We start from the raw sequence: 24,677 nt of genomic DNA on the forward strand, positions 1-24,677 counted from the left end.
GGCGCCGTGCGTCTCTCGCAGCTCTCGGCCGTCCTGCGCGAGGTGAAGTACCTGCACATCCAGCAGCAGCAGGACATCCCCACCAATGCCGAGAACCTCTTTGCCCAAAACGAGACTTTCCAAAAGATAGGGGACAACCTGGCGCTCATCGCGGGCTGGTACAACGAGGCAGGTTCTGAAGGGGGGACAAGGCAGCTGCTTTTCCAGGCTGAAAGGGACTGGGGGGTTTGGGTACCACAGGCACATCACTGGCACCTCGGGTCCCTGCCCCTCCTGAGGCTCAGCCGGGCCATGGCTGCTGCCCTCCAACACTGTGGGGACCCTGTTCCTCGGTGCTCACCTGTGGATGTGTTGGCGCAGGTGAAGCAGCAGCTGATGCCAGTGGAGCAGCCACTGCTGGCAAAGGAGCGGGAGGCCCTGGATGTCCGTCTGTCCAGTGCTGAGAAGACTCTGTTCTGGAGCCATGAAGGTACAAACCCCCACCTTGGCCATCCAAGGCTGGCAATCCTCCTTGTGCATTCTGGGGGTCCCCAGCACCAACCGACCTCCTACTGCCCTGGGGGTGTCTCCACAATGTGCTTGTGTGCCCATCTCCCTCCCAGGTGTCATGGAATACATCCAGGAGATGAGGGAGACCCTGCACGACCTGCAGAGACGAGTCCAGACAGCGAAGCTGAACCTGCAGAGCATCACCCAGCTGATGGAAGTAATGTTTGCTGGCACTTCACAAGCACCCTTCTGGGACACATCCAGCTGGGACTGTCCTTTCCCTGGCCCAGCAGAGCAGCCCCATTCTCTCCTCCCTGCAGGACTGTTCAGCCACTCCCTTGTTTGGAAGAAAGGACAACAAGGAAACTGCGCTCCTGGACCTCGAAGGCAAAGAAAATGCCATAACTCAGCGCCGTGCCCTCATCGAGAGCACGGGAGAGAAGATCCAGGCCATGGTGAAGGTGAGACGTGGCCCCGGAGCACTGCATGGTTCACAGGGGCATGAGGAAGGGCTTGAAGCAGCATCAGGAGCCGATGCCTTTGCTGGGTGTTCACTCCTGGCTGGTTTTCTCATGGCAGGAGAACGCAGAGATGTTTAAGGCTGATGTAGCCTCACGGATATGGCACAGCTATATGGCACACATAGACAAAATCGTGTTGGATGGGCTCTGCAGGCTCATTCACAGGTCCCTGCAGCTGCTGCTCACCAACATGGACCCCGAGGTAGGTGCTGCTGTTGTGGCAGTGGTGCTGGGCTCGGGGTGTCCCACCGCCCACTGCCGGTTTGGTCAGTGCCAAACGTGGCTGTCCCCGCGCTCCCTGCAGCCTGCAGGGCTGTGGGGCGGTGGGACAGAAGCCCCACACAGGCCCTGACCCGTTCCAGGCCCAGGTGTCGCCGCTGTTCGAGGTGCGCATGGAGCTGTCGGAGGGCCGGGTGCAGTACCAGCCCTCCCTGGAGGTGGGGGCCGGCGACAGCTTCTTGGTGCTGGTGGAGGGGCTGCTGGGGGACACGGAGGGGGTGGCAGCCTCCATGCCGCGGCTGCTGGAGGGGGCGATCAGTTACAAGGTGAGTCCATGGCAGGCAGCAGCTCCCAGCTCAGCAGGAAGGGGGCGAGGGTGGCCGTGTCCCAGCCCGTCCCTGAGCTCTGCCTGGCCCTTCAGGCGGCGCTGGAGGAGCAGCAGGATCTCCTGAGGATGCAGGAGCAGCTGATGTCGCTGGTGGTCAGCACCATGGCAGAAGGTGAAGAATTCAGTGCCAGCTTTGAGGAGCACTCCCACCTGTGGAAGGAGACCCCCGAGGAGTTCCTGCAGCGCTTCCTCACCTTGGACACTGAAGAGGGAGAGGCAGAGCCCAAAGGAGAGCCAGAGAAGCCCTTGGCACCTGGGATACCGCCCCTGGCACTCTTTCAACAGGAGGTGCGGGATGGGTGCCTTGAGATGTGCTTGGGTGCCCTGGAGAACACTGGGCGCCCAGAGAGGTGCCAGCCACAGCCTGTGACCCGTTCTCATCCCCAGATCGACGTGCTGGAGGGGCTGCAGGAAGAGGTGCTGGAGTTTGAGGAAACCAGGGTGTTTGGGGGGTGGCTGCAGAGCGACTGCCGCCCCTTCAAGAAGGCGCTGCTGAGCGCCATCAAGGGCCACAGCGTGGTGCTCCGGCAGTACCTCGCCCAGCACGTCACCAGCAGGTAGGGCCTGGCCAGCCCTGGCGCAGGGACAGGGTGCTCCCACTGGGTGAAGCCCGGCTAAGCTGTGGCACAGGCACCACTGTGTGCCAGGGCAGGGCTGACCCAGGGACAGCCCTGGAGGTGCAGGTTCCAGGGGAAGGTTCCAGGCACCTCCAGGGGTGGGTTTCTGGGGGTCATGGCCTGCAGAGTGAGCCCCAAGCCCCAGGGACACCTGGTGAGCATCACTGTCCTCTCAGTCTTGAGGAGTTGCAGAATTTCATCAAAGAGTCCACTGCCGGCTTGAGTAAACCTCTGGAGGAGGGAGACTATGAAGGACTGGTGGAGGTGATGGCGCACCTGGCGAAGGTCAGGGAGAGGCAGGAGGCGACCGACATGATGTTTGAGCCCTTGAAGGAGACGGTGGCGCTGCTCAAGACTTACGGGGACAAGATGCCGGAGGAGATCCACCTGCTGCTCCAGGTGGGCTGTTCGGGCATGGGGGCCGGGCAGGGGCTCCCTGGGGCCAGGCTGGTGACCCCAGCTGGTGTCCCCTGCAGAAGCTGCCCGAGAGCTGGGACAGCAACAAGAAGCTGTGCCTGCGGGTGGCGGAGAGCGCGGCGCCCCTGCAGGCGGCCGAGGCCGCCATCATCCGCAGCAAGTGCCAGGACTTTGAGGTGCCAGCTGGGGCGGGGAGGCAGCTCCTGGGCAGCTCTGGGAGGACTCTGCTGCTCCTGCCAGCTGCCGGATCCTGGCTGCCCTCACGAGCCCCACGCTCCCACTGCTCCCACACAGGTCCAGCAGCTCGCCTTCCGGGAGAGCTTCCAGGAAAATGCCCCTTTCTCATACACAGAACCAGAGCCCTACGAGTCACTGAACAGGGTAAGGAAGGGGAGGACACCAGGGCCACTGCTGTCCCCACTGGCCCTGCCTGGCCACCCCTGACACTGGGTGCTGGGGAGGGGCAGCTGCTCCAGGTCTGGCTCCAGCTCCCAGGCTGACAGGGAGGGTCTGGACCTGCAGCAGGGATGGAACCTCTGCAGGAACAGAGACACGTCCCTGATGCACAGTCCCTGGCTGACACCTTTTCCTTTCCTCCACCCAGCAACATAAGAGCATCACGGTCTTGGAGAAGGAAATGGAAGCCCTGGCCACGTCAGCTGCACTGTTTGAGGTGTCAGTCCCAGAGTACAAACAGCTCCAAATGTGTCGCAAGGAGCTGCGCCTGCTGAAGGACCTCTGGGACATGGTCACCCTGGTATGTGCTGTGCCCTGGGAGCAGGGCACAGGGCCCAACCCTGCTTCCAGGCACAGACTGGACAGCAGGCTGCTCGTGGCTGGCATGGGCACCCAGCACAGGGACCCAGTGCAGGTACCTGGCACAGGCACCTGGTGCCAGCTGCCATTGCCAACCAAAGCTGCAGAGCTGTTGCAGCTTTTCAGAGAGCTCATTGCCATCAGAGGGAGGATGAGACATGGGGCAGGTTGTTACTCTTAGAGCAGGTCTGCGTGGTGTGTGCATGAGTGGGGCCCTGTGGGCACACAGGGCGTGCAGGCACTGGGTAAGCTGCTCCTGTGCCCGGGCAGGAATGCCTCTGCTAATCCCATGTTGTGGACATGTATCCTGGTCCAGGTGAACCTGAGCATCGCCAGCTGGAACACAACCAAGTGGGCAGAGCTTAATGTTGAAGATATGGACATTGAGTGCAAGAAATTTGCTAAAGACATCCGGGGTTTGGATAAGGAGGTGAAGGGCTGGAACGCGTTCACGGGGCTGGACAGCAGGATGAAGAACATGATGACATCCCTGCGCGCCGTGAGCGAGCTGCAGAACCCAGCCATCAGGGACCGGCACTGGCAGGAGCTCATGCAGACAGCCAAGGTGCTCCCGAGCCCTCCTGCCCATCTCTGGCCCAGGAGCCTCCAGCCCCCGGCCCAGGAGCCTCCCCAGATCCACACCCAGCATGGGAAGGAGGCCATTAGGTTCAAATCTGGCCACGTGCAAATATTTGTGTGGGGTCTCTAAACGTGGGTGTTAAAGAGCTGGTCTGGGTGAGCTGCTGGACTCCTCTCTGTGGAGGGGAGCCCACGGCCCAACCACGCTGGTTCTGCTCCAGGTGGAATTCACCATGTCCGAGAACACCACCCTGGCGGATCTGCTGCAGCTCAACCTACACAAGTTTGAGGAGGAGGTTCGCGGCATTGTGGACAAAGCGACGAAGGAGGCTGGGATGGAGAAGGTAAAGGGGGCTCAGCTCCTCCCCAGCTTTGCTAGACCCCTGTGCCAGTGTGACTCCGTGGCTGCCAGTCCCGTGTTCCGGTTCCTGGGGCCCACAGGGAGCACACAGAGCTCATGGCGCCATGCCTGGAGCCGCCACTCCTCCGTCCCCCTGCCTCCCCACAGGGGCTGGGCCCTCACCACCGCCCCCAGCTCACCCTCCTGCCCCAACCACAGGTGCTGAATGCCCTGGACACTACTTGGGCAGCAATGGTGTTTGAGTATGAGCCCCACGGCAGGACCCAGCTCCCACTGCTCAAGATGGATGAGGTGCTCATTGAGACGCTGGAGGACAACCAAATGCAGCTGCAGAACGTGTTGGCATCCAAGTACCGAGCCTTCTTCCTTCAGAGGGCGCAGGACTGGCAGCAGAAGCTGTCAACCACTGACACTGTTATCAACACCTGGTTTGAGGTACAGAGGAAGTGGAGTCACCTGGAAACAATCTTCATAGCATCTGAAGACACACGAAGTCAACTGCCAGAGGAGTCAAAGAAATTTGACACCATTGACGAGGATTTCCGAGTGCGAAGCCCATTCCCCCTCTTCTTTTCCCTGCAGCTCTCTGCCACTTTGGGGTGGCTGAATTGTTTTTCCTCTTCAGGATCTAATGGCTGATGCAGTACAAACTCCCAACGTGATTGAATGCACCAACAAGCCCGGGCTCCACACCAAGCTGGAAGCGCTGCAGGACAGGTAAGGATCCTGTGATCCTGGTGAAGCATTTGGGAGGCCAAAGGAAGGGTTGGTTCTCCAAAGCATCAGCAAGGCAAGGACTGAGCAAAGGGTAAAGCTGATATATGGGGGTTAATGCAGGTTTTCCTGTTTTCTTCAGGCTGGCAGTCTGTGAGAAGGCCTTGGCTGAATACCTGGAGACCAAAAGATTGGCCTTTCCCCGGTTCTATTTTGTCTCCTCTGCAGACCTACTGGATATTTTATCCAAGGGGACCGAGCCCCTTGAGGTACAGGCTGTGTGTGAGCATGGGGCTGAGTCCTGTGCCATTTCCCTTGTTTGAGCAGTTTTAGAACATTTTTCACTCCTATGGGCAGACCACCATCCCTGCTCCACCTTCCTGAGGGTGCAGTGCCCAGGGAGTGCTCAGGGGTAGGTGTAGGTAGCTCTACAGGTGACAGGGTCCTGACAGTGGCTGTGCTCTGCTCTCAGGTGTCCCGGCACCTGACGAAGCTGTTTGACAGTTTGGCCAAGCTGAAGTTCCAGGAGGACGCAGACAAAAAGCCCCTGAAGGTGGCCCACGGGATGTTCAGCCGGGATGGGGAGTACATGGACTTCGATGCAGACTGTGACCTGTCTGGCCAGGTCAGCTGAGCTTCGTGGAGGCTGGGGCAGGGGGCAGGCTGAGGACGGGCTGAGCCTTTTGCTGGTTTGTGCTCTAACAGCCTGGCAGGAGTATAAAAATGCAATTACAAAGATTTTTGGCCAAAAGCCCTAGAAATGGCAACTGCATTGTAGGTAGAGAGCAGCACAGTGGTGTGAACCTGCTCAGCCTCCCCATCCCTCAAGGGATGCAGGGTGCTTACCCCTGGGCTGTTTGCCCTCAGACCACCCCCATCACATCCCATGGGATGTGCCCTGCAGGACTGGCACCGGGCTCTCTCTGTGGGCACTGCCGTGTGCAGGGGAAGGTTTGTGGGATGTGCCCTGCAGGACCAGCACTGGGCTCTCTCTGTGGGCACTGCCGTGTGCAGGGGAAGGTTTGTGGGATGTGCCCTGCAGGACTGGCACTGGGCTCTCTCTGTGGGCACTGCCGTGTGCAGGGGAAGGTTTGTGGGATGTGCCCTGCAGGACTGGCACCGGGCTCTCTCTGTGGGCATTGCCGTGTGCAGGGAGAGGTTTGTGGGATGTGCCCTGCAGGACCAGCACTGGGCTCTCTCTGTGGGCACTGCCGTGTGCAGGGGAAGGTTTGTGGGATGTGCCCTGCAGGACTGGCACCAGGCTCTCTCTGTGGGCATTGCCGTGTGCAGGGAGAGGTTTGTGCAGCCTGGCAGGGCTGGAGCCCGCTCAGCTTTGCTGGTGTGGCCCTCAGGTGGAGGTGTGGCTGAACCGGCTGCTGGAGCGCATGCGCTCGACGCTGCGCAGCCTCATGCCCCAGGCCCTGGGCACCTACGAGGACAAGCCACGGGAGGAGTGGGTGTTTGACTACCCAGCCCAGGTGGGTGCTGCTGCATGGGCCCTGAGAGGGGCAGAGAGCCCCGGGAGGCACAGGTGCCCACCCCGAGCCACAGCAGGTTCCTCTTCATGGCTGCCTTGTCTCCATGGTTTGCTGCAGATCGCTCTCACGTGCACCCAGATCGCCTGGACCACAGAGGTTGGAGTTGCCTTTGCGAGTCTGGAGAAAGGTTATGAGAATGCCCTGAAGGATTATAACAAAAAGCAGGTTGGCATCTTCTGCACCCAACCTGGAGCCGGCCAGAGCCTCTCTGCCAGGCCAGGAGTCATCGAGAGGTGGGCAAACGAGGTCATCATCTCTATGCCCAATGTTTCTGTCCTTGCCCAGATTGCTCGGCTGAATGCCCTGATTTCCCTGCTCCTTGGGAACCTGAGTGCTGGAGACAGAATGAAGATCATGACAATCTGTACTATTGATGTCCATGCAAGGGATGTTATAAGCAAAATGATCCAAACAAAGGTATTTGGTACCAGAGGGAATTTTTGGTGCAGCATCCCTCAGAACTCTGGAGCATGGTTTCCTGTCATTCCATTACATTCAGACTGGGCACCTCTGTTGGTGGGTGTGGGCTGGGCTGGGCCGTGGGGAGGGATGGTCCCCACGCACCCCAGCACGGCCCTGGGACCCCTTTGCCCCCTGTCCTAGCGCTGGGAGGTGGCGAGCAGCCCCGAGCAGGGTGTGTGGCTGTGCCAGCGGGCCGGGGCGGGCAGTGCCAGCGCCCCCAGCCCCTACAGCCGGCTGCTCTGCAGGTGGAGACCTCGCAGGCGTTTGCGTGGCAGTCCCAGCTGCGGCACCGCTGGGACGACGGGGAGAAGCACTGCTTCGCCAACATCTGCGACGCGCAGCTGCGGTACGCCTACGAGTACCTGGGCAACACGCCCCGGCTGGTCATCACCCCCCTGACCGACAGGTGAGGCTCGGCTCCCCCGCCCCTGCCCCGGCCCGCTCAGCCCCGGCCCTCCCTGCACAGGTGCCACATCACCCTGACCCAGTCCCTGCACAGGTGCTGCATCACATCACCCTGACCCAGTCCCTGCACAGGTGCTCCATCACCCTGACCCAGTCCCTGCACAGGTGCCACATCACCCTGACCCAGTCCCTGCACAGGTGCTACATCACCCTGACCCAGTCCCTGCACAGGTGCTACATCACCCTGACCCAGTCCCTGCACCTCTACATGGGGGGGGCCCCTGCTGGCCCTGCGGGCACCGGGAAAACAGAGACCACCAAGGACCTGGGCCGGGCCGTGGGCATGATGGTCTACGTGTTCAACTGCTCCGAGCAGATGGACTACAAGGTAGGCACAGGATGGGGGCGCCCAGGTGAGAACCACGGGGTGTCTGGGACGAGGGACCCTTTGTTTGGGAGCCCAGGGGAGCCTCAGCAGGGAGGCTTTACCCTGTGGAGAATTGCCCTCAGGAAGAGCACAGTCCGTAAGGCACGAGCAGCTCTCAGCACTTGAGTTCGGTCACCAAATTCCCCATTGCAGCTGTTGTGAGGGATTGCAGTGCCTGAACCCTGCCCCTCTGCTCTGTTTCTCTCCAGTCCTGTGGGAACATCTACAAAGGACTTGCCCAGACCGGCGCCTGGGGCTGCTTTGACGAGTTCAATCGCATTTTGGTGGAGGTCCTGTCTGTCATTGCGGTGCAGGTGCGTGCTGTCCCCACAACACAGCGGCACTGGGTGCCATAGAGACTTCCCAGCTCACGTCCTGGATGCTGCCCCAGTTAAACCTGGCTCACAGCACAGTTTGCCGCTGTTGTCTCCACTATGTCCTGTTTGGACACAGGGTGGGGGGTGGAATCCCAGCAGTGCAGGGGATTTGGGCACAGTTAAACCTCACAGTGCAGCTGTGTCCATCCTGGTGACCTGTAACCCCCAGCTCTGCCATCACCTGGCACAGGGAGTTGGGGTGATTAGGAAGGAGCTGGTTTAAGGGCAGCTCTCCTGCTGCTATGGCTTCAGCAAGACCTCAATATTATTCCTGGCAAAGCCAAACCCTCAGGCTCACCTTGGGGAGCAGTCAGGGCCAACACCTCTGCTCACCTGGCAGGTAAAATGTATTCAGGATGCAATCCGTGCCAGGAAGAAAAGATTCAGTTTCCTGGGGGAGACCATCTCGCTGGTCCCGTCGGTGGGGATCTTCATCACCATGAACCCTGGCTACGCCGGGCGCACAGAGCTGCCCGAGAACCTGAAAGCTCTGTTCAGGTGGGTGGGTGCCAGCTCTGTTCAGGTGGGTGGGTGCCAGCTCTGTTCAGGTGGGTGCCAGCTCTGTTCAGGTGGGTGCCAGCTCTGTTCAGGTGGGTCAGTGTCACTGCAGCCCTTCCCTCTGTGCTGGCACTCCTGTGCCACACCTGTAGCACCCTCAGCCGAGGGTGGTGGCCCTGGTGAGAGGGAGCCCTTGGCACCACGGGTCAGTCCTGTCACTCCCCAGAGGTGGCCAGGCAGGATGAGCTGGGCTGCTCAGCAAGGGGAGAGCACACTCAGGTGGGTTGCCACCCTCAACTAAAATCCAACAGAGAGTTGACCAAAAGGTGGTGAAGCACTGGAAGGGGAGGCACAGGGATGCTGTGGAGCCCTGTCCTTGGTGAAACTCAGCCTGTGACTGCAGAAGGGCTGGCGTGCCCCAGCCTGGTGGGACATGAGCCCTGCATGGAGAAGGAGTCTGGGCAGGAGACCCCAGCAGGTGTAACTGCAGCAGCCGAGTGTTCATCACACGGGAAACCTGGGGGCAAACCCTGGGAGCTGTGGGAGGGTAAGGACGTGGTAAGCAGCCCTGACAACTGCAGCTGCTCCTCTCTAGACCCTGCGCTATGGTGGTCCCCGATTTTGAACTGATCTGCGAAATCATGCTTGTGGCAGAGGGGTTTCTCGATGCCAGGCTCCTGGCAAGAAAGTTCATCACTCTCTACACGCTCTGCAAAGAGCTGCTGTCAAAACAGGTAATTAACAATATCACACAGTGCTGGCTGGGAGAGGAAAGAGTCCATTTGATCCTCAGAGCTGACACACTGTGGTGGGATTGCTGGTGGTGACACACAGAGTGACAGTTCTGCACAGCTCAGGTCTATGGCTGGACCAGACCCACTTCTACCAGGTGCATCACATGGCACCTTTCTGCCCTAAGGAAGGAATCAAGAAGCCCAAAAGTAGAATAACAAGGAATTAGAATTAGGCCAGTTGAGGCGAGAGCATTCAGATATTATTCATCTCAGGAGAGGTGATTTACACTATAAACGTGCCTCCAAGAAGGAAGTCAGGTTCCCAGTTCCAAACCACCCCCATGACTGCCAGAGGCTTCTCCTGTAGATGAGCTCAGTTTAGGTCCAGCCCAGTGGGTGCCATGTGGATGACCTGGCTGATGGACAGGGTGTTCCTCTGCAGTGCTGTTTGAAGCAGTTCTCCCTCACCAAAGGGAAATGGTGATTCTCTGCTTCCTGTCACAGGACCACTACGACTGGGGGCTGCGGGCCATCAAGTCTGTGCTGGTGGTGGCAGGCTCCTTAAAGAGGGGGGACCCCGGCTCTGCAGAGGACCAGGTCCTGATGAGAGCTTTACGAGACTTCAATATCCCCAAGATCGTGACAGATGACTTGCCTGTGTTCTTGGGGCTGATTGGAGACCTGTTTCCAGCACTGGACGTTCCCAGGAAGAGGAACCTCGAATTTGAGAAGGTGCAAGCCCGAGCAGGGCACCATCCCCAGAGATGTGCCAGTCCTGGCAGGATCCAGAGGCTGATGCTCTATTCAGTGCTCCTGGGAGCAGCCAGCTCATCTCCAGAGCCTCTCCAAGGCTGCTGGTGGTCAGTGCCTGCTCTCCCTCCCAGGTGATCCGTGAGGCCATGGTGGAGCTGAAGCTGCAGGCAGAGGAGAACTTTGTGCTGAAGGTGGTGCAGCTGGAGGAGCTGCTCCAAGTGCGACACTCCGTCTTCGTTGTCGGCAACGCCGGCTGCGGCAAGTCCCAGGTAGGGCCAGACCATCCCGAGGACATGGGGCCCCTCTGGCCTTGGCCAAGCATATCCCGTGGCCTCCCACGGCTCCTTGGTGAGGGCTGTGCGGCCCCCAGCCCTGCCAGAGCAGTGTTTGGGCAGAGGACAGCAGTGCCAGGCCCGCAGGTGCTGTGTGCCAGCCCTGCAGCTGAGCAGGTTTGGGATCACAGCTCAGGGAGGGACTGAGAGGGATACCCTGGGCAGAGCAGAGACAAAGACAGAGAGCAGACAGGGGCCCGCTCTCAGGATTGACCCTGGGCGTGCTGTGGAGCCGGCAGGATGGCAGACAGGGCTGGGGCAGGGCCTGGGCTCACACAGTGCCCTGTCCCGGGGCTGGCTCTGCTCAGGGAGCTCAGGGCTTTCCCGGCAGTCCAGGTGGGAGCAGGGCTCCATGGCCCCGCCACAGGCAGAGGCTGCTGAAGGCTGAGATTGCCCCGGTGGGATCAGCACTGTGGCTGCACCATCCTCTCTGCACAGGTGCTGAAGTCGCTCAACAAGACGTACCAAATGCTGAAGAGGAGGCCGGTCACAGTGGACCTGGACCCCAAGGCTGTGACCTGTGATGAGCTGTTTGGGATCATCCATCCAGCCACACGGGAATGGAAGGATGGTGAGACACCAGTGCTGTGAGCTCACTTTGTGGGATGTGAGATGCAATGGGAAGACTTTTCCTTGGGGCTCTTTCCTGGAGTGGGAGGGAGAAGGAATGTGTTTCATGGGAGCACCAATCCCACGTGTCCTCCAGCAAAGGGCTGTGTGTGGAGAGGAACAAGCCGAGTCTCTCTGTGGGGCAGGTCTGTTCTCCACAGCCATGCGTGACCTGGCCAACATCACGCATGATGGGCCCAAATGGATCATCCTTGATGGAGACATTGATCCCATGTGGATCGAGTCCTTGAACACAGTCATGGATGACAATAAGGTTGGTGCCATCACACCTCAGGGGCTTTGCTCATTTGTGATCTCGGGGGGACCAGCTCCAGACATCCCCCACAACGAGCCACTTCCCCCAGGTTCTCACCTTGGCCAGCAACGAGCGCATCCCCCTCACTCCCACCATGAGGCTCATCTTCGAGATCAGCCACCTGCGGACGGCCACGCCGGCCACCGTGTCCCGGGCTGGGATCCTCTACATCAACCCTGCAGACCTGGGCTGGAGCCCGTGAGCTGGGATGGGATGGGATGGGATGGGATGGGATGGGATGGGACAGGACAGTGTGTGTTGGGATGGGACAGTGTGGGTTGGGATGGGATGGGATACTTGCTGCAGCCCTGTTTGTCTCTCCCACAGCATTGTGGCCAGCTGGATTGAGACAAGGACAGAGAAGTCTGAGAAGGCTGCTCTGATGATCCTCTTTGACAAGTACCTGCCACCATGCCTGGAGAAGCTCAAGTCTGAGTTCAAGACAATCACCCCTGTTCCTGACGTCACGGCCATACAGACAGTTCTGTCCCTGCTGGAATGTTTTCTGACACCCCAGAATGTCCCACCAGACTCACCCCGGGAGCAATACGAGCTCTTCTTCGTCTTCGCCTGCATCTGGGCCTTTGGTGGGGCCTTGTTCCAGGACCAGGTACAGCCAAGGGACTGCCCAGCACCTGCCACCCTTCTCTGCATCCCATCCTGTGGCAGGGGTCTGAGTGTCTCTGTTTTGTCCTCCAGCTGGTGGATCACCGCCAGCAGTTCAGCAAGTGGTGGCTGTCAGAATTTAAAGTCATCAAGTTTCCTAATCAGGGGACAGTTTTTGACTATTACATTCATCCAAAAACGAAGACATTCAGTCTCTGGGATGAAAGAGTGCCAGCGTTTGAGCTCGACCCTGACATCCCCTTACAGGTATTTCCCACAAGCACTGTGTTTATCTGGTTTGACTGTCACTCCACAGTCTTCCCCTCAGTAATGTGTGGAGCATCATCAGGATTCAGACTGGTAGCACCCATCAAACCTGATGGCTTCCAGTGGTTCTCTTTACCCCACAGAAGCCTCAGGCTCCATGTCTCCTTTACCTTCAGATTAACCTGCAGCTTCAGAGAGTCTCACAAAATATCTGTGACTATTGCCTGAGTGCAAAATGTCCTTTAGCACTCCATTTGTGTTTCCTGCAGTGGCATCTTGCAGGGGTTATCTAAGCTATCAGGGAAAAGGGTGAGGCTGTGGCTGTGTGGTGGTTTCAGGAGCTGTCTGTGTTGTTCTGTGTAATAACTTGGTTTTGGTCAGAAAGTCTTCAGCACGACAGAGCACACCGGAGGTGTTGCTTTAGAGAGGGACCAGGTTTGCCTGCAGAGAGCACCATCTGTTGGAGCTGCCAGGAGCGCTGTGCAGGGCTCTGGCACGCTGCCCCGACAGAGGATCCTGCCTCTGCCAGTGCCAGGGCAATGCAGGGGCTGACAGAGCCTCTCCCCAGGCAGCCATGGTGCACACCACAGAGACCATTCGCCTCCGCTACTTCATGGACCTGCTGATGGAGAAGCAGCGGCCGGTGATGCTGGTGGGGAACGCAGGGACGGGAAAGTCAGTGCTGATGTGGGACAAGCTGGAAGCACTCGGCACAGATGAATACCTGGTGCAGTCTGTGCCCCTCAACTTCTACACAACCTCGGCCATGCTGCAGGGTAAGGCTCGCAGAGCCAGCAGCTGGCCCCACACTGGGCTGTGCAGCAGGGTCCTGCAGTGCTGACCCCCACCCACCTGCTCCTCTCGCTGCAGCCGTCCTTGAGAAACCCCTGGAGAAGAAATCAGGGAGGGTTTTTGGCCCACCTGGCACCAGAAGGCTGATCTACTTCATCGACGACATGAACATGCCAGAGGTGGACAAGTACGGCACCGTGGCACCACACACGCTTATTCGGCAGCACCTGGACCACGGGCACTGGTGGGTGCTGGAGGGGCACGGCACGAAGGGGGGAACCTGTCCCCATCCCCGGGAAAGTGTCACAGTGCTGGTCCCCACCCAGGTATGACAGGAACAAGCTGACCCTGAAGGACATTCGCAACTGCCAGTACGTGGCCTGCATGAACCCGACCGCGGGCTCCTTCACCATCGACCCACGGCTGCAGGTGTGCAGGGGCTGGGGCACGGCTCTGCCTGGCACATTCACCCTCCAGGCACCGAAGCCCAGAGGGTGGAATGGGGCAGGGGACCCTGCAGTGCCAGCTGGCTGCGTCAGCCCCTGTTGGACAAAGTGCCCACGTCCATTTGTGCCCTTTGTGCAGCGCCACTTCTGCGTGCTGGCCGTGTGCTTCCCCAGCCGCGAGGCTCTGAGCACCGTGTACGGCACCATCCTGCAGCAGCACCTGGCCCGCCACAACATGCCCACGCCTCTGCAGAAGATGCAGCCCAGGCTGGTGGCAGCAGCGCTGGGTGAGCCTTTGCCACACTGGGGTGGGACGAGCCCCTGGGGAATGCACTGCTCGGGGGTCTCTGGGGACCTGGAGCCTGCTCACCACCCTGTCCTGCCAACAGCCCTGCACCAGAAGGTTGCCTCCAACTTTCTGCCAACAGCCATCAAGTTCCACTACATCTTCAACCTGCGGGACCTCTCCAACATATTCCAGGTATGGGAGAGCTGTTCCTTCTAAACCATCCTTGTTCCTCCCTTTCCTGGTCCCACATCCTTGCAGCATACCGTGTCCCTGAAAAGGGCCTTGGCCTCTCCCCAGAGCAAACCTTTGCAATCAGCTCTGAGCAGCACTAAAATAACCCCAAGGGCTGCGGGCTTTGTTTGTCAGGGGCTGCTCTTCTCCACCCCTGACTGCCTGAAAGCCCCCGTGGACTTGGTGCGTCTCTGGCTCCACGAAGCAGAGAGGGTGTATGGAGACAAGCTTGTCGATGAAGAGGATCAGTACAGCTTCAAGAAGGTGATGGCCGACATCAGCAAAGCCTCCTTTCAAGTGAGTTGTGCTGAAAAGTAGGGTGCTCCAGCCCAGTGGTGCCCCACAGCTGAGCCCCACAGCTGGAATTGCCTCTCCCAGGAGATCAATGAAGAGCTGATGTTCGCCAAGCCCAACATCTACTGCCACTTTGCCCAGGGCATGGATGATTTCAAGTACATGCCAGTGACAAGCTGGGCATCCCTGAGTGACCTCCTTGGGGAAGCCCTGGACAACTACAATGCGGTGAATGCAGCAATGAATCTGGTGAGTGCCTGTGGCAGGCAGGTCTGCCCTGAAAATGTGGGACTGCAGCACTGTGCTGCTTGGTTGGGTTGGTGCATTATGGGGCACTCACTACTCTTTCTGGCCTGATCCAGAACACCAAACCTCCCCCTCCTGTTTTCTTCAGGTGCTCTTTGAAGACGCAGTGTCTCACATTTGCAGAATCAGCCGGATCTTGGAGTCTCCTCGGGGCAACGCGCTGCTGGTGGGGGTGGGAGGCAGTGGGAAGCAGAGCCTGGCTCGGCTGGCAGCTCACATCAGCAACCTGAGCGTGTTCCAGATCACGCTGAGGAAAGGCTACGGCATCCCAGACCTGAAGGTAGGAGCAGCTTTGGACCCTGGCTCAGTGCCACCTGCTTGGGGCTGGGTCCTGCACTGGCAGTGACGGCGCCTGGGGGGGCTCACCAGGCTCTGCTCTGCTTGTGACGCTGCGTTTGCACACGAGGAATCCACAGGTGACACCCCTGAGTCCTGCCCCAGAGGCCCACAGTGCTTCCCCAGCCAGGCACGGGCAGGAGCTCCTGGTGACACTGGGGGTGGTGGTGTGGGCAGCCCTGGTGCTGGACCTGTGCCTGGGCAGAGCACCTGGCACCAGCTCCTTCCCAAGGGCTCCTTCCCAAAGGCTCCGTGGCAGCCCAGGGCTGCTCCAAACTGGTCTCTTTGGAGAACACCTCGTGGGGGTTGAACTGGGGGGATGACAGTTTCTCTCTCTCCCAGCTGGACCTTGCCTCCCAGTACATCAAGGCAGCTGTGAAGAACATCCCCGCCGTGTTCCTGATGACAGACTCCCAGGTGGCTGAAGAATCATTCCTGGTTGTGATCAATGATTTCTTGGCGTCTGGGGAGGTGCCAGGCCTCTTTCAGGATAATGACATGGAAACTATCATCGGGTCCATGAGGCCTCAAGTGAAGTCCCTTGGATTGGAGGATACAAAGGAAAACTGCTGGAAATTATTTATAGAAAAAGTCAGGCGCCAGTTGAAGGTGGGTGTTTGCTCTCCAGGTTGATTTGTCTGTGCCCCTGATTTGCCCCATCCAAAACCTCTTTGCAACAGAACACTGAGGTTTCATCCCAGGATGGTGGGTTTAGGCAAAAGGTGTTGCCAGAGACTCCCCAGGTGCCCCCAGTGCCAGAGGCACAAGGGCAGAACAGCCCTGTATTGACCTCCCTGGGGGCACAGCAGAGCAGTGGCTTCCATGGCCACAGGCCATGCTGGGCACTGCCAGGGACACCCACAGGAGCACTGAGCTCAGCTGCTGACTGCAGGCACCAAAGGGAACCCTGTTCCAGCCCTGGTGAGAGTCAATGGGAAGGCAGCAAAGCTCAGGTCTGCAGTCATGTGGAGCCCCCAGAGATGCTGCCCCTGCCCTGGCAGCAGGGACACCCCCTCAGGCACCGCTGTTCTGCCCCAGGTTGTCCTCTGCTTCTCCCCCGTGGGCTCCACCCTGCGTGTGCGGGCCAGGAGGTTCCCAGCTGTGGTCAACTGCACGGCCATCGACTGGTTCCACGAGTGGCCCGAGGACGCGCTCGTGTCCGTCAGCAGCCGCTTCCTGGAGGAGACACCGGACATCGAGGTGAGCTGGGAGCCCGGGCTGCACTGGGCAGTGAACTGCTCCTCTGCTGCTCTCTGTGTTTAGTGTGCCCAGGGATGGGGGCCTGGCATGACCCAGAGGGCTGGGAACAGCAAGCTGGGAATAGGTCTGGGATAAGTTTACAGCTGGTTCCAGTGTCAGAGCCTGCAGCCTGTGCTGTGCTGGTGAGGATGAACCCTCCCTTTCCATTCTGTCCTTAAAACAACACCCTCACAGGTAACAGCCCAGGGGCAGCAGCTGCTCCCCACACAGGGATGCCAGGGACAGAGCTGGGCATGGGAACCAGCACCACTGCCTTCACCACCAGCTCTATCTCAGCTCTGCGTTGTGCTGCTGATGAAAGGGGTCACTTTGCTCTGGCCTCTGTGGCTGCACACAGAGCCAGCCTTGCAGGAGGGCTCAGTGCAGCCTGCACACCACAGCCACCTGCTGCAGCAGCTCCCTGTCTGTGCTCTCTGTGCAGCCAGAGGTCAAGGCCTCCATCAGCCAGTTCATGTCCTTCGTCCACACAAGCTCAAAGGAGATGTCCAAGATCTACCTGGCCGTGGAGAGACGCTATAACTACACCACGCCAAAGACCTTCCTGGAGCAGATAAAGCTCTACCAGAACCTGCTGGCAGATAAAAGGAGCAACCTCTCTGGCAGCATCGACAGGCTGGAGAAGGGGCTGATGAAGCTGCGGAGCACAGCATCACAGGTGCCTGCCCACAGCTGCTCCTGTGCATCACACCTGCTCGGGGTCTGGCACAGGGGGAGAGAGCAGGCACATCCCTGCAGGATGGTCACAGTGTCTGTAACGTCCCCAAGCCCCGTACTGAGACACTGCTGCTCCACCAGGCAGAGCTTGGCAGGATCAGCCCTTTTATCTGCTCTGTTTCTTCCCTCATTGAGGTGGATGACCTGAAAGCCATGCTGGCAGTCCAGGAGGTAGAGCTGAAGCAGAAGAATGAGGACACAGACAAACTGATCCACGTGGTGGGCGTTGAGACAGAGAAGGTCAGCAAGGAGAAAGCCATTGCTGATGAGGAGGAGCTGAAGGTCGAGGCCATCAACAAGGTGAGAAGCGCTGAGCTGGTGTCCAGCGTGGGACAGGGCAGCGTGAGCTCTGTGGTTACAGCCACTTACCCCATGCCATGTGCTCCCTCCCCAGATAGTGGCTGAGAAGCAGCGAGCCTGTGCGAGTGACCTGGCAGAAGCAGAGGTGGTGCTCTCGGCCGCCCGCGAGGCCCTCGACACGCTCAACAAGGTGGGTGAGCTCTCAGGGGCAGGCGGGTGCCCAGCCAGGGCCGGCAGCCCTGGGCCAGGAGGATGCTCAGTGGCCCTGTGGTCCCTCCCCAGTACAACCTGACAGAGCTGAAGTCCTTTGGGGCCCCACCACCAGAGGTAGTGAATGTGATGGCAGCTGTGTTGATTCTGACGGCCGAAAACGGCAAGATTCCGAAGGACAAGAGCTGGACAGCAGGAAAAGTCAAGATAGGAAAAGCAGACACTTTCCTTGCAAGCTTGAAAAAACTATGATGGGGAAAACATCCCTGAGGCGTGTCTCAAGGCATTTGAGTGAGTCCATGGCTGGTTCCTGCCCCTTCACAGCCCCTGCCACCAGCTGCCCTGGCAGGGACGCTGGGGGGCGCAGAGCCCAGCAGCGTTTGGGGACAGGAGCGGGATGCAGGCGCTGGCCCTGCTCTGCCACCCAGAGGCAGCCCGAGCGCCGGGAGGAGTGGGACAGCTGCCGGCAGCTCCTCAGCACGGCTGTCCTCCCGCTCCAGGCCCTACCGGAACGACCCCAGCTTTAATCCCGAGTTCATCAAGTCCAAGTCAACGGCCGCGGCAGGGCTGTGCTCCTGGTGCCTCAACATGGTGCGCTTCTACGAAGTGCACTGCACGGTGAAGCCCAAGAGACAGGCAGTGGCTGATGCTGATGCCGAGCTGGCAGAGGCGCAGGCGAGGCTGAGTAAAATTAAGAGCAAAATTGTGGTAAGTAAGCAAAATCCCCACAGCCCCCAGCTATGAGCCCCTCAGTCACCAAAGGAGCAAAAGAACTCCGTGAACCCAGAGCCTGGCCCAAACACTGTGCTGGGCTGGAGACACTGCAGAGCTCTGGGACCATGGAGCGTCCCATCTGGGCAGGGAATAGCTCTGGGGCTGTTCTCTTCCAAAGGCCCTGAATGAAAATCTGGCGACTCTCACTGCTCAGTTTGAGAAAGCCACAGCAGAGAAGATCAAATGCCAGCAGGAGGCTGATGAAACCAACAAAGTCATCAACTTGGCAAACAGGTACCATGCAAACATTGGCTCTGAAGCACCAGGGCAGGCTGCTGCTCCCTGGCATTGCCTGGTGGCCGTGACACCAAGGCCATGGGAGCAGCAGAGCCCTCCATCCCTCCCCAAATTAAAAAATTCTGAGATTAATTGGGCCAGACATTCATGGGGGGAGGCAGCCATGGAGATGTTTGGTGACAAGGCCCCAGGTCACCATGGCTGAGTTGCCACCCACCCCTGGCCTGGTCACAGCACCGTCCCCATCCCCTCCTACCCCTAGGCTCGTTGGGGGCCTGGCGTCCGAAAACGTGCGCTGGGCAGAGTCAGTGGAGGATCTCAAAGAGCAGGAGAAGACGCTGTGTGGGGACGTGCTGCTGGTCTCTGCCTTCGTGTCCTACATCGGATACTTCACCAAGAAGTACAGGGCTGAGCTGCTGGAGAAGCACTGGGTCCCCTTCCTGCAGGCACAGAAGGTGAGGGGCGCAGGTTCCAGCCCAGAGCGCGTTCCCCAGTGCCCTGCAGCACCAGGGGCTCCCACGCCTCTGCCCCAGGCACCAACAGCCCCTCCCGGCAGGTGCCCATCCCCATCACCCCGGACCTGGACCCGCTCAGCCTCCTCACGGACTCTGCCGACGTGGCTGCCTGGAACAACCAGGGGCTGCCCAGCGACCGCACCTCCACCGAGAACGCGGCCATCCTGTGCAGCACGCAGCGCTGGCCGCTGCTCGTGGACGCCCAGCTGCAGGGCGGAAAGTGGATCAAGAACAAATTTGGGGAGGACCTGCAGATCGTCCGCCTGGGCCAGAAGAGGTGGGCCAGGGGCTGCGGGGTGGGCACAGGCCCAGGCTGCACCAGCCCCCCTTTCCCTGCCATTGAGGGGTGCAGAGTCAGGGCAATCACGTCCCCCATCAGAGCCAGGGGACCCAAGGGCAGCAGCCCTGGTGGTGTACCCAACACCTCCACAAGCTCTGTGGGGGACTGGCAGAGCACAACGGGGTCCCAACAGGGCACAGTGAGTGGAAAGCACTCTGTGAGCGCCCCACAGCAGCCCGAGCCCCCACAGTGCACAGGCTTGCCATACACACCTCCCCTGTCCCCCCTCAGATACCTGGACATCATTGCCCAGGCGGTCTCTGAAGGACAGACGCTGCTCATCGAGGACATCGGGGAGACCATAGAGGCAGTGCTGGACCCGCTGCTGGGCAGGACCTTAATGGGCAGGTCAGCACACCCCAATGCTCAGGGGTTTCACCTGCCCCAAGCAGCCACTGCTGCCCCAAAATGCTGCTAGAAGCACCTTCACTGTGGGCAGCTTGGAGCCTGATCCTTCTTTTGCTTTGGCCACATCCCCAGTGCTCTCCAGTATGTCCCATGGAGGACATCTGTACTGAATGTGGCCTGGTCCTTGGCATCCAGCTCATTTAGTGACTCAAGGACTTGTTCCCTGGGACACCTGCCATGTGGCATGAAAAGCTGGAAGGGGAACTGCACCCCAGAGGCCATGAGGGGCTGTGGCAGGGCAGTCTCCAGCTCCTGTTCCTCCATCCTTGCCCTGCCAAGGCTGGCTTGGTACTTCTGCCCTTGCTGTGCCTTTTCCCAACCAAAGAAATTCATCCCAAGTGGCCAGGAACAGCACACAGGCTGAGGGCATCTGTCTGTGACGAGTTACTGCCCAGTGTGCGGGGATTAATTTGTTTAATTAACTGAACAGATACATTAGGATTGGAGATAAAGAAGTAGAGTATAACCAGCAGTTCCGCCTAATCCTGCATACCCGAAGTTTCAACCCGCACTACAAGCCAGAGGTGCAGGCTCAGTGCACTCTCATCAACTTCTTGGTGACACGGGAGGGCCTGGAGGACCAGCTGCTGGCTGCTGTGGTGGCCCGGGAGCGGCCAGACCTGGAGGCCCTGAAGGTACAGGGGCTAGAGGGGATGGTTAGAGGGGTGGGGAGGATCTGAAGGTACAGGGGCTAGAAGGGTTGGTTAGAGGGGTGGGGAGGATCTGAAGGTACAGGGAATAGGGGGCTGGTTAGAGGGGTGGGGAGGATCTGAAGGTACAGGGCTAGAGGGGTTGGTTAGAGGGGTGGGGAGGATCTGAAGGTACAGGGGCTAGAAGGGTTGGTTAGAGGGGTGGGGAGGATCTGAAGGTACAGGGGCTAGAGGGTTGGTTAGAGGGGTGGGGAGGATCTGAAGGTACAGGGGCTAGAGGGGTTGGTTAGAGGGGTGGAGAGGATCTGAAGGTACAGGGGCTAGAGGGGGATGGTTAGAGGGGTGGGGAGGATCTGAAGGTACAGGGCTAGAGGGGCTGGTTAGAGGGGTGGAGAGGATCTGAAGGTTCAGGGAATAGGGGGGCTGGTTAGAGGGGTGGAGAGGATCTGAAGGTACAGGGAATAGGGGGGCTGGTTAGAGGGGTGGAGAGGATCTGAAGGTTCAGGGGTTAGAGGGGTTGGTTAGAGGGGTGGGGAGGATCTGAAGGTACAGGGGCTAGAGGGTTGGTTAGAGAGGTGGGGAGGATCTGAAGGTTCAGGGGCTAGAGGGGTTGGTTAGAGAGGTGGAGAGGATCTGAAGGTACAGGGAATAGGGGGGCTGGTTAGAGGGGTGGGGAGGATCTGAAGGTACAGGGAATAGGGGGGTTGGTCAGAGGGGTGGGGAGGATCTGAAGGTACAAGGGCTAGAGGGGTTGGTTAGAGGGGTGGGGAGGCCTGGGCACTGCGGAGGGTCTGGGCAGGGAGTGTCAGAGCTCCCCTCTGTGCCCGCTGCTGTTTGTTGGGAGCCAAGGAAGCCCCAGGCAGACCCTGCAGCCCCAGGTCCCTGCAGCCAGCACTGCCTGGGTGCACTCATCACCTCACCCTGGGCTGATGCTGGCACCCAGCAGGGCCACATCCCCCCTCCCTCGCACCAGCACCTTGGTGGCCCTACGACAGGGGACTGGTGCCAGCCCTCTGGTGGGATCTCTTGAGTGACCCATCCCTGGGTGCTGCTATTGCAGGCAAGCCTGACCAAGAGCCAGAACGAGTTCAAGATCAAGCTGAAGGAGCTGGAGGACTCCCTGCTCGCCCGGCTGTCGGCTGCCGGGGGAGATTTCCTGCGGGACACAGCACTGGTGGAGAACCTGGAGATAACGAAGCGCACAGCCAAGGAAATTGAGGAAAAGGTAAATGTGCTCGCTGGAGCTGGTGCCACAGACAGAGGGACAGCTCGGCTGGGCACCCAGCAGGAGGGTGGGCACTGCTTTGGTGTGTGACAGGGTTCTGGTGACACCCACCCCCTGCACCTCCAGGTAAAAGAAGCCAAAGTCACTGAAGTACAAATAAACGTTGCAAGAGAGAACTACCGGCCGGCAGCAGAGCGCGCATCCCTGCTGTACTTCATCCTGAGTGACCTCTGCAAGATCAACCCCATCTACCAGTTCTCTCTCAAGGTAGATGGGGAGTGAGGAGGGACAGAGATGTCTGTGGGTGGGACAGAGTTGGGGGAGCACAGAGATTCGGTGTTTCAGCTTTCATGCTGCTGACAAGACCCCAGCAGCCACAGGCTGATGCCTGCTGGGATCTTCCTCAGGCCTTCAACGGGGTCTTTGAGAAAGCCATCGAGCGAGCAGTCCCCAGCGACGACACCCGGGAAAGGGTGATCAACCTGACCGACCAGATCACCTTCTCAGTCTACGTGTACACTGCTCAGGGCCTCTTTGAGAGAGACAAACTCATCTTCCTGGCCCAGGTTGCCTTCCAGGTAATCCCTCCTGCTGTACGACAGGCATTCACGTGGCTTCAGACAGCTTGTTCTCTTACTCTGGTGCTGCTGTGGATGCTCAGAGCCTCTCGCCCCTCACACTGAGGCTGTGACACTGCACTCCCAACTCTCAGGTCCTGGCCCTAAAGAAAGAAGTGAACCCAGCAGAGCTGGACTTTCTCCTGCGCTTCCCTTCCAAAACTGGTGTGACATCCCCCGTGGATTTCCTGCAGAACCAGAACTGGGGTGCTGTCAAGGTGGGTCTGTGCAGTCACCCACTGTGCCAAGGCAATGCCAGCACAGTGCAATGGGTCTGGGGTCACCTGCAGGGGGGTCCCTGGGGATGAGCAGAGCCCAGGAGTGATTTAGTCCTTCTCTGTGGAACCTGAAGGCACTTTCAGAAATGGAGGAGTTCACCAGCCTGGAGAATGACATTGAGAGCTCAGCAAAGCGATGGAAAAGGTTTGTGGAGATGGAGGCACCAGAGAACGAGGTGTTCCCCATGGACTGGAAGAACAAGACAGCCCTGCAGAAGCTGTGTGTGCTGCGGTGCCTGCGCCCTGACAGGATGACCTATGCCATCAGGTACCTGGTGCCCAGCACAGGGCTCTCCTGCAAGAGCCCAGAGTGTCACCACTCCAGCTGCAACCAGGGACTGTTCCCATCTCACAGGATGGTTCTATTTTTCTGTAGGAAATTTGTGGAAGAGAAAATGGGAAGCAAGTATGTGAAAGGAAGGAGCATTGATCTCTCTGAGGTGTACAAGGAGAGCAGCCCCTCCTCGCCCCTGTTCTTCATCCTCTCCCCCGGTGTTGACCCGCTGAAGGATGTGGAGGCTCTGGGTGAGGCACTGCCCATCCCAGACTGGCACCAGCCCCGCTGGCCAAGCAGCCAGAACTGCAGGAACCCACTCAGTGCTGATACTGACTGCAGACACTCCCCTCGCAGGGACGAGGCTGGGATTCACCATTGACAACGGGAAGATCCACAACGTATCCCTGGGGCAGGGCCAGGAGGTGGTGGCAGAGCACGCCATGGAGGTGGCAGCTGCCGAGGGCCACTGGGTCATCCTGCAGGTGGGTGGGGGCAGTGGGGCTCAGCACAGGGCACACAGCCCTGACAGCGACTGGGCACACCAGGGCACACAGTCCTGCCAGTCCAGGCACAGCATGCAGGGTCACCCCGCCGGCAGTGGCAGTGACACTGCCTGGGCTGGCTGGCTGTACCCAGCACCTTCTCCCTCTGGAGCCACAGTAGGAATCGGGGTGGGGGGAAGTGAAATTGCCAAGGTGCAGAGAGTTTCTTTTGCAGAACATCCACCTGGTGGCACGGTGGCTGAGCACACTGGAGAAGCTGGTGGAGCACCACAGCCTAGAAAGCCACCCCGAGTACCGACTGTTCATGAGCGCCGAGCCAGCGCCCAGCCCCGAGACACACATCATCCCGCAGGGGCTGCTGGACAACTCCATCAAGATCACCAGCGAGCCGCCCACAGGCATGCGTGCCAACCTGCACGGAGCCCTGGACCTCTTCAACCAGGTACCCCTGTACTCCTGGGGCTGTTCTGGGCTCCAGGTACGGCTCATCCCTTCCTGGGCTCCACAGGCTGAGCTCCACACCTCGGGGGTGTCTCTGCTCCCAAGGACACCGCACCTGGAGCCAGCCCTTGCCAGCACATCCTCCTGGAGTGCCCAGGGTCCCCCTCTGGCAGGGGTTTAGGGGTAACCAGAGCTGCCCAAGGGTTTCCAACACAAGGAAGTGCCAGGTTGCCAGTGCCTTTCCTGAGGCTGAACCTGGAGCTGCTGCAGCTTTGCCATGAACAAGTTGCCTCAGCTGTCAGCAGGGCATTAGGGTGTGAACTCCTAATTCCTTCATAAACAAATGAGAGCAAAACTTACCAACTACGAAATCATTAAAATACAATTGTGTGCCTTTTGTTTCTAATGAACACTTTCTGTTCTCTTTTGCCTATGCATGTTCTTCATGAGAGGGGCATCTGATAGCAGTATTCAGCTGCAACCCACCCTCACTGTTCCTCTGCAGGAAACCCTGGAGCAGTGCAGCAAAGAGTCAGAGTTCAGGTGCATCCTGTTTGCCCTTTGCTACTTCCACGCTGCGGTGGCCGAGCGGCGCAGGTTCGGGACCCAGGGCTGGAACAGGTCCTACCCCTTCAACAACGGCGACCTGACCGTCTCTGTCAACGTCCTGCAGAACTACCTGGAGGCCAACGCCAAGGTGAGGGATGATGAGGGGACTGCTCCTCAGCACAGCACACGCTGCAACAATTGGTCTTGCTTAGAACATTCACCAGTTTGCAGCGCAAACAT

General features: G+C 59.2%; 1 protein-coding gene across 1 annotated transcript in view; it reads left to right on the forward strand.

The window, feature by feature from the left end:
- Positions 1-24,677, forward strand: part of DNAH17 (dynein axonemal heavy chain 17) — a 34,441-nt gene that overhangs the window by 4,468 nt on the left and 5,296 nt on the right. The window contains 63 exon segments of the mRNA XM_054516876.1: positions 22-168; positions 361-469; positions 603-706; positions 810-950; positions 1,069-1,212; positions 1,373-1,555; positions 1,651-1,936; positions 2,033-2,174; positions 2,411-2,633; positions 2,711-2,827; positions 2,946-3,032; positions 3,256-3,408; positions 3,784-4,032; positions 4,268-4,390; positions 4,606-4,953; positions 5,033-5,124; positions 5,264-5,390; positions 5,594-5,746; positions 6,474-6,599; positions 6,717-6,824; positions 6,945-7,076; positions 7,367-7,527; positions 7,758-7,914; positions 8,163-8,267; positions 8,671-8,828; positions 9,424-9,562; positions 10,067-10,294; positions 10,447-10,584; positions 11,086-11,218; positions 11,403-11,530; positions 11,622-11,770; positions 11,900-12,182; positions 12,272-12,445; positions 13,014-13,221; positions 13,316-13,481; positions 13,564-13,666; positions 13,823-13,970; positions 14,073-14,164; positions 14,339-14,500; positions 14,582-14,746; positions 14,892-15,083; positions 15,482-15,748; positions 16,178-16,339; positions 16,821-17,054; positions 17,249-17,413; positions 17,508-17,603; positions 17,696-17,869; positions 17,871-17,914; positions 18,124-18,331; positions 18,516-18,631; positions 18,897-19,089; positions 19,191-19,426; positions 19,721-19,837; positions 20,328-20,532; positions 21,608-21,772; positions 21,899-22,039; positions 22,180-22,350; positions 22,485-22,607; positions 22,742-22,935; positions 23,044-23,192; positions 23,299-23,426; positions 23,662-23,889; positions 24,394-24,585. Coding sequence (XP_054372851.1) covers positions 22-168; positions 361-469; positions 603-706; positions 810-950; positions 1,069-1,212; positions 1,373-1,555; positions 1,651-1,936; positions 2,033-2,174; positions 2,411-2,633; positions 2,711-2,827; positions 2,946-3,032; positions 3,256-3,408; positions 3,784-4,032; positions 4,268-4,390; positions 4,606-4,953; positions 5,033-5,124; positions 5,264-5,390; positions 5,594-5,746; positions 6,474-6,599; positions 6,717-6,824; positions 6,945-7,076; positions 7,367-7,527; positions 7,758-7,914; positions 8,163-8,267; positions 8,671-8,828; positions 9,424-9,562; positions 10,067-10,294; positions 10,447-10,584; positions 11,086-11,218; positions 11,403-11,530; positions 11,622-11,770; positions 11,900-12,182; positions 12,272-12,445; positions 13,014-13,221; positions 13,316-13,481; positions 13,564-13,666; positions 13,823-13,970; positions 14,073-14,164; positions 14,339-14,500; positions 14,582-14,746; positions 14,892-15,083; positions 15,482-15,748; positions 16,178-16,339; positions 16,821-17,054; positions 17,249-17,413; positions 17,508-17,603; positions 17,696-17,869; positions 17,871-17,914; positions 18,124-18,331; positions 18,516-18,631; positions 18,897-19,089; positions 19,191-19,426; positions 19,721-19,837; positions 20,328-20,532; positions 21,608-21,772; positions 21,899-22,039; positions 22,180-22,350; positions 22,485-22,607; positions 22,742-22,935; positions 23,044-23,192; positions 23,299-23,426; positions 23,662-23,889; positions 24,394-24,585 — 10,191 coding nt within the window.

Source organism: Molothrus ater, chromosome 19 (genome assembly GCF_012460135.2).
Source record: "Molothrus ater isolate BHLD 08-10-18 breed brown headed cowbird chromosome 19, BPBGC_Mater_1.1, whole genome shotgun sequence".
Lineage (NCBI taxonomy): Eukaryota > Metazoa > Chordata > Aves > Passeriformes > Icteridae > Molothrus > Molothrus ater.